Source organism: Pipistrellus kuhlii, unplaced genomic scaffold (genome assembly GCF_014108245.1).
Source record: "Pipistrellus kuhlii isolate mPipKuh1 unplaced genomic scaffold, mPipKuh1.p scaffold_m20_p_59, whole genome shotgun sequence".
NCBI lineage: Eukaryota > Metazoa > Chordata > Mammalia > Chiroptera > Vespertilionidae > Pipistrellus > Pipistrellus kuhlii.
Window position 1 is genome coordinate 1,052,244 of NW_023425561.1, and position 7,314 is coordinate 1,059,557.

Sequence of the window (7,314 nt, forward strand, 5' to 3'; positions counted from 1 at the left end):
ATTCAGCCCTGCTGACATGCTGGAATTGGCCTCCAGCAAACACTTGTGTCCTCTGGACTTCAATTTTTGACCTGTAAAAGGAGGCTTTGAACCAGGTAAGTCCTTCCAGCAACGAGACTATGTGGTCCTTCCCCTAATGGTTTTACATTGTGGGGGTGTGGGAAGCGGTTATAGGATTAAGCCTCAGACTGACCTGCTGGCAGCATAATTAAGCTTGATCTTGTAACTGCAATCGACTTTTTAAAAATATATATTTTATTGATTTCTTTTTACAGAGAGGGAGAGGAATAGAGAGTTAGAAACATCAGCTGCCTCCTGCACACCCCCTACTGGTGTGCAGGAAATACAGTAAACCTAGACTGGTATCAGGACCCGACTTCCTCAGCCAGGTCTACATGTATAGGTGGTCAGAAGTGGCAAGTTGGAGTGTCACTCTCTCGAGACAGGCTCCTTGATGCCTTTGCACAAGCACACCCTGTGGGTCCTGTCACAGCTGCCTTTTCCGCACTCACAGACCCCTCTCACGGCCCATCCCAGCCCTGCACTCAACCACACACATCCCAACCAGGACTATGGGCTTCACTGCAAATGGCGCTGACTGCTAAGGAGCCGCCTCTCAGGTCCTTCTTTTCCACTCTGCCTCTCAACACATCTCCCAGGCAGGTCACTAGGCCATTATGGAAGAGGAGTCTGGGGAGAGTGGGTGCAATGTTTCATCCAAATGTCTCATCCAAAGTCTTTGGGAACAGGCCCTGAGTCCGCAGCTCCGGGTGAGAATCTTGTGATGAAAGGGCTAAGGTGGGTAGTTTTAGCTCCCATGTTCAAGGTCCTCCATCTCTACATCCTGGGGGGGCTTCGTCTTCTTTTTTGGTTTGGGCTGTGGTCCACTAGTCCTGGCTGGCTTTGCAGGGGCTTCCACTGGACAGAGGGAAAGCGGCAGCATTAAAGACCCCAAGTGGAATCAGGCTGCCCCCCACCTCACCTCTGTGCCCCGCCTCACCTTCCATGGCTGACTTCTCTTTCTCCGCAAGCCGGATCTGCTGGAGGAGTTTCCTGCGCTTCTTCCCAGACAGAGTAATGTTGGCACGGGCACTGGACCTGAGGGGTTGGCAGGAACAAAGATCTGGGTTAGCCTGAACCACACAAACTGTACAAGTGGATCTAGCTATTAAAAAGGTCTTGGCTGGCTGGCATAGCTCAGTGGTTGGATATTGACCTATGAACTAGGAGGTCACGGTTCGATTCCCAGTCAGGGCACAGGCCTAGATTGCAAACTCCATCCCCAGAAGGGGGTGTGCAGGAGGCAGCCAATTAATGATTCTCTCTCATCATTGATATTTCTACCTCTCTCTCCTTCTCTGAAATCAATAAAAAAATGCTTTTTTTTAAAAGGTCTTTGTATCCACATCAAAGAACTATTTAAAAATACGGGCTCTGAGTTAGTAAGTTTAATTTCAACACATCAAGTACTTAACATTAAATGTTAAATTTTAATGCATTGTAGGAACTTTAAGGGGAAACTATTTTTCTCTATTCTAGATACTTCTAACATCAGATTGAGGGAGGGGAGGTTTTAATCCCACATCAAACAATTTTCCAGTTCTCATCAGACATTAACTAAATGTCCTACAATTTATTCTCCCCCCCTCGACAATTAAAGAAATATATTTTAATTGATTTGAGAGAGGGAAAGGGATGGGGTAACATCAATGAGAGAGAATCATTGATTGGTTGCCCCCACCCTGCATGCCCCCCCACTGGGGATCAAGCCAGCAACCTGGGCATGTGCCCTGACCCCCTGATGGGGAACTGAACTCACCAACTTCCAGTGAATGGGATGATGCTCCAACTAACTGAGCCACACTGTCCAGGGCGAATGTCCTTAAATTTAATTCAATGACATTATCTACCTGTACTTCCGACCCACCTGCTATAAAGCAGGGTTCTCATAACCCCTTTTCCAGACTCCTTAATTTGTAAGAAGAGCTCACAGGACTTACATACTGATTTATTATAAAAGGATACAACTCAGAACAGCCAGAAGGAAGAGGCAAAAGGTAAGGTATGGGTGGGGGGTGGGGGGTGGGGGGTAGGCCAGAGTCTCCAGGCCCTTTCCAGGTGAGCTACCTTCTAGGACCTCCACCAATTCACCAACCAGGAAGCTCATCAAATCTCAAGACTTTTTATAGAGTTTAATCATCATCCCTACCCTACTTCCCAAGGTGTGGGGGAGGGGAGGTTGAATTTTCCAGTCCTCTCTTCACTGCTTTTTTTTCCGGTGACCAGACCACCGTCACCGTGAGCATAAACTTAGGCGTGCTCACAGGGGCTCCTGGTGAAAAAAACGCTCCTCTCGCGCGGAAGCGTTTGGGAGCTCTGTGCCAGGAACCAGGGGCAAAGCCCACATAAACAAGTTTCTTATTACAAACTCTGCAGAGGCCGGCAATGAGGAATTCAATGAAAGAAGGCACGGCAACTCTCCTCCCAGACCAGGGAGTCCTGAAACTTCCATGCAAACCCCACACCTCCGTGAAAACGCATCGAGCTGCAGGCGCACACACACACACACACACACCCGCGTGCGCTTTAGGATTTACTTATAAATAAATAAAGGCCCAAACCCAGGAGACGCGGCCCCGCACAAACGCGGGTGCGCAGCGAAGGCAGCGGTGCCAGCGGCCCAGGAGCTCGGCCGCGGGGAAGGGCCCCGGGAAGGGCCGCGGGGAAAGGCCCCGGGGGAAGGGTCCGGGGGAAGGCCCCGGGGAGGGCCGGGCACTCACGCCCGCTTCTTGAGGTGGTGCCGCGTGGTCAGCCCCGCGTCTATCACGGCCCCGACCACCCGGTGCTTCAGGCGCCGCTCCCGACTCAGCACCCGCCGGCGCTTGAACAGCTTCTTCTTCAGCTCCTGCGGGGGAAGAAGGCGCCGCTCAGGCGGAGGCCGCGCCCCGCGCCCCGCGCCCCGGCCCCCCGGCCCCGGCGACGCGGGCCCATCGACCCTATCTCGGGGCGGTGAGAGAGAGGGCGCCCCGACATAGTCACCGTCCGCGGCCGGTTGATCTTGCCACCCGGAGCTCCCATGGCTGAGCAGCTCAGTCGGCTTCGAGTCCACGTTTCCGCCGGAAGCTGTGTCCGCATGGCCCCGCCCCCGGTCTCCAGAAAGCCAATCGCAGCTCGGGGGCGGGGCCTGGAGCTATATAAGGGAGCTCAGTGGGCCCCTCCTCCTCTCCGGGCCCTGTTGCGAGGTGAGTGTGACCTTGTCCTGGGTGCCTATGCGGCGGGCGGGGGTTCTGGGCTGGGCTCGGGACCCTCCTTTTCTTGGCGGGGTTCGGGCGTGCGGTCCCGGTCCCCGTAATGTACGGAGGCAGAGGGAGAGGGCTCCGGCCCCCTCGGCGTCATGTCTTCGGTGCCGGCGGTGTCCAGTCCGCCGGTTCTATCCTCAAGCGCCGGGACACGGATCTCCGAGGAGCGGGGCAGAACCCAAGTCCCGCGGCCCCTCCCCCGGGGTGCTCATTCCTTCTCTTCTTGTTTCAGGTCGGAAGCCGCCACGGGATCCGGAGCCGTCCTGTCCCCTCCTCTTCCACTCCCCGTTGTAACCAATAAAGGCCCAGGCCGCTCGTACCGCCTAGGTGTGTGTGTGTCCGCGTGCTTTTTCCGAGGCTGCAGGGTTAGGCTGCACCCGTTATTCAAGAGCGGATGTTGCAAATCTCCTCTTGAATCCCAGGCTTCGGCGGGGAGTTCGGGCGACCTTGCCGGCATTCCCGGATGGCCGCGCTGCGACGAGCCCTCCACGAGGCCGCCCTGGCTGCGGGGACGCGCCGCACCCTGGCGGGTAGGAAAGAAGCGCAGGGGGAGGGCAAGGTGGTTTCTCCCTGCCCGGGAGTCTAGTGTGGCTGCTAAAGGTCCCGTTGCATCGCGTCATTTTTGCAAGGGGTTTGACGGGGCTCGGGTGACACGTGCCTTCCACTCATGTCCGCAGGCTCCCTGGCCGGTAGCTGCCTGGCGGACCGCGGCCTCTGGGATAAGCTCCACGCCCAGCCCCGGCCGGGCGGAGTCCCCACCTTCGACTGGTTCTTTGGGTACGAGGACGCTCAGGGCCTCCTCCTGCCGCTGCTGCGGGGAGCCCAGGCCGCCTGCCCGCGGCGGGTGCTGGACGTGGGCTGCGGGACCTCCAGCCTGAGCGTGGGTCTCTATGCCAAGTGCCCACACCCGGTGGACGTGCTGGGGGTGGACTTCTCTCCCGTGGCCGTGGCCCATATGAACAACATCCTGGAAGGTGGCCAAGGCCAGACACTTCTGTCCCCTGGGCACCCTGCCTCCCGCCTCCGCTTCATGCAGGCTGATGCCCGGAACCTGGAGCCACTGGCTTCCGGCTCCTTCCAGCTGGTGCTGGACAAGGGCACCTGGGATGCTGTTGCCCGAGGTGGTCTGCCCGGGGCTTCCCGGCTGCTGTCCGAATGCCTGAGGGTCCTAAGCCCGCAGGGGACGCTCATTCAGTTCTCAGACGAGGACCCTGACGTGCGGCTTCCCTGCCTGGAGCAAGGGTCCCCAGGGTGGAGTGTGACGGTGCAGGAGCTAGGCCCGTTCAAGGGCATCACCTACTTTGCTTACTTGGTTCAAGGCTCTCAGTAAAGACATGGTCTTGACCCTAGAGTTTGTTGGGTGAGGAGAGACGGAGGGAGCTTTGTCTTTGCCAGATGGCTGGAGGGTTTTAGTCCCGGCTGCCATGTCGACTAACCAGGTGCACCCAGTTTTGACTGCCCATTAACTCACCAGCAAGGTATAACTGCATACATGGATAGCTGGAACCTTTAGCAGAACCAGGCCCACAGAGAAGATAATGGGTTATCCCCCAGCCCTATCTAATAGGAACTTCTAAAAGCAGCAGGAGGCAGCCAATGGTTCTCCCTTAAAGAATTCTTTATCCACATCCCAGCTTCCACTGATGTGTGACCCAGTGGCCTATCCTCTTGAGTTCATTTTTCTCACCTGCAGAAGGGAAAGAGTGAAAGGACGGGCAGAAGCCCTCACAGGCAAACCCAAGGTCCTAGGTGAAACGTTGAGAGAGAACAGCAACCTCGGCTCCTGGGCAGGAGTTGGCGGCATCCTCTGAGTGGCTTCTGCGGCCTGTTGGTCCCAAAGAGGCCTGGGATTGGGAGCTTCCTGACACTGTCCGGGGGATCCAGCAGGCATCTCGCTCTACCTGTTCTGCCCCGAGCAGAGTTCTGGATTACAGGTTCTTATGAGAGATCTGGGGTCCAGTGGGCTGCATGTCCAATCCGGGTTGGGGAGGGGAGTTAAAGAGCCCATTAGCAGTGAGATGTTACTGATACATTGAATTTTTTAAAAACTAAAATGAACTTGTGATCTGTTTTCACTTCAGGTCAAATAAATGTTTTCTTTTTACTAAAAAACATGAATTGGTGATCTTTGCTTATGAAAAAGGAAGAGCCTGATCTCACAGCCTGAGTTTCCTCATGAGGGGAAAGGATCTCCCTTGTTGGGTTCTGAAAATCATGAAGTAGAAGTGGCACAGTGCTTAACATACAGTAAATGTTTCTGTGCCGGCCGAAGCCGGTTTGGCTCAGTGGTGGAGCGTCGGTCTGCGGACTGAAGGGTCCCGGGTTCGATTCCGGTCAGGGGCAGGTATGTTGGTTGCGGGCACATCCCTGGTGGGGGGTGTGCAAGAGGCAGTTAGTCGATGTTTCTCTCTCATCGACGTTTCTAGTTCTCTATCTCTCTCCCTTCCTCTCCGTAAAAAATCAATAAAGTATATTTAAAAAAAAAAATGTCTCTGTGCCGGTATACAGGTGGGCGAGATCTGCAAGAGAAGACTTGCCAAATGGTAGCTCTCACTGGGGAGTCAGAACTAAGGGGATTTTACTATTCCCCCCCCCCCCCAGCAAACTGTAAATATTTTAAGATATTAAAAATACATCGTAAGCCCTAGCTGATTTGGCTCTGGATAGAGCGTTGGCCTGAACACTAAAGGGTCCCAGGTTTGATTCCAGTCAAGGGCACGTGCGTGGGTTGTAGGAAGCAGTCAATGACTCTCACCATTATGTTTCTTGTGCTCTCTCTGAAATCAATAAAAAAATATAAATATATATATAATTTTTAAAAAAGTATATTTTATTGATTTTTCTTACAGAGAAGAAGGGAGACGGATAGAGAGCTAGACACATCGATGAGAGAGAAATATCGACCAGCTGCCTCTTGCACACCCCCTACCGGGGATGTGCCCCCAACCAATGTACATGCCCTTGACCTGAATCGAACCTGGGAACTTTCAGTCTGCAGACCGACGCTCTACTGCTGAGCCAAACAGGTTTCGGCAATAAAAATATATATACATATATATATATATTTTTTTAAATATTTTATTGATTTTATACAGAGAGGAAGGGAGAGAGAGAGTTAGAAACATCGATGAGAGAGTCATCGATCAGCTGCCTCTTGCACACCTCCTACCGGGGATATGCCTGCAACCAAGGTACATGCCCTTGACCAGAATCGAACCCGGGACCCTTCAGTCCCCAAGCCGACGCTCTATCCATTGAGCCAAACCGGTCCGGGCTAAAAATATATTTTTAAAAAATACATATTAAGCCCAGTATGGCTCAGTGTTTTGAGTGTCGACCTATGAACCAGGAGGTCACAGTTCAATTCCTGGTCAGGGTACATATTCAGATTGCAGGCTTGATCCCCCTTGTGAGCTGTGCAGGAGGCAGCCAATGATTCTCCCTCATTGATGTTTCTCTCCCTTTCCCTCTGAAATCAATGAAAATATATTTTAAGAAAAACATCAAAAAGCATGACCCAGCTGACATCAAAACTGCTCTCTAGCAGAAACCAGTTTGGCTCAGTGGATAGAGCGGCGGCCTGCGGACTAAAAGGTCCCAGGTTCGATTCCAGTCAAGGGCATGTACCTTGGTTGAGGGCACATCCCCAGTGGGGAGTGTGCAGGCGGCAGCTGATCGAAGTTTCTCTCTCATCGATGTTTCTAGCTCTCTATCCCTCTCCCTCCCTGTAAAAAAATCAATAAATTAAAAAGTTACTGCGGGCAAGCACGGATCACGGGCCTAGCCTTCATCCCCGTCTTTCCTGCTCCAGCCCCTCCCGATCAGGAAACTTAGGAAGCAGGCAGTTGGTTGTAACAGCCGCAGCAACTGAGATGCACTGTGGCCAGGGAGCTCGGCGGGTTCGGGCGGCCTCCGATACGCCCAGGCTGCGGTTCCCATCTCGTCAGGGCGCAGACACGAAGCTACCTGTAAAAATCCTGCTCCGAACTCCCCCCACCACAGGGCCCGCGCTCCG

General features: G+C 53.8%; 2 protein-coding genes and 1 non-coding gene across 3 annotated transcripts; 2 read left to right on the top strand and 1 right to left on the bottom strand.

The window, feature by feature from the left end:
• Positions 1 to 561: 561 nt before the first annotated feature.
• CUNH11orf98 (chromosome unknown C11orf98 homolog) lies at positions 562 to 3,195 on the bottom strand. Its single transcript, XM_036417296.2, has 4 exons — positions 3,040 to 3,195; positions 2,781 to 2,905; positions 1,001 to 1,098; positions 562 to 918 (listed from the first exon to the last, which is right to left on the bottom strand). Exons 1-4 carry the CDS (start codon positions 3,133 to 3,135, stop codon positions 809 to 811), a joined length of 429 nt encoding a protein of 142 aa, XP_036273189.1. The 5' UTR covers positions 3,136 to 3,195; the 3' UTR covers positions 562 to 808.
• A 41-nt stretch (positions 3,196 to 3,236) lies between these two features.
• Positions 3,237 to 5,411, top strand: CSKMT (citrate synthase lysine methyltransferase). Its single transcript, XM_036417287.2, has 3 exons — positions 3,237 to 3,626; positions 3,722 to 3,829; positions 3,977 to 5,411. The coding sequence occupies exons 1-3, from the start codon at positions 3,395 to 3,397 to the stop codon at positions 4,627 to 4,629; spliced, it is 993 nt and encodes a 330-aa protein (XP_036273180.1). The 5' UTR covers positions 3,237 to 3,394; the 3' UTR covers positions 4,630 to 5,411.
• On the top strand, positions 3,306 to 3,454 carry LOC118707318. Its single transcript, XR_004984224.1, has one exon. It is a non-coding gene; the product is annotated as a small nucleolar RNA SNORA57 (small nucleolar RNA).
• Positions 5,412 to 7,314: the final 1,903 nt, after the last annotated feature.

Bases quoted from the DNA above. Each gene is read 5' to 3' on its own strand.
- CUNH11orf98 (XM_036417296.2), bottom strand. From the start codon at position 3,135: ATGCGGACACAGCTTCCGGCGGAAACGTGGACTCGAAGCCGACTGAGC. The intron at 2,906-3,039 runs GTGACTATGTCG...CTTCCCCCGCAG, and splicing joins AGATCAACCGGCCGCGGACG to GAGCTGAAGAAGAAGCTGTT. The intron at 919-1,000 runs GTGAGGCGGGGC...CCCTCTGTCCAG, and splicing joins AGAGAAGTCAGCCATGGAAG to TGGAAGCCCCTGCAAAGCCA.
- CSKMT (XM_036417287.2), top strand. From the start codon at position 3,395: ATGTCTTCGGTGCCGGCGGTGTCCAGTCCGCCGGTTCTATCCTCAAGC. The intron at 3,627-3,721 runs GTGTGTGTGTGT...CTTGAATCCCAG, and splicing joins AGGCCGCTCGTACCGCCTAG to GCTTCGGCGGGGAGTTCGGG. The intron at 3,830-3,976 runs GTAGGAAAGAAG...TCATGTCCGCAG, and splicing joins GACGCGCCGCACCCTGGCGG to GCTCCCTGGCCGGTAGCTGC.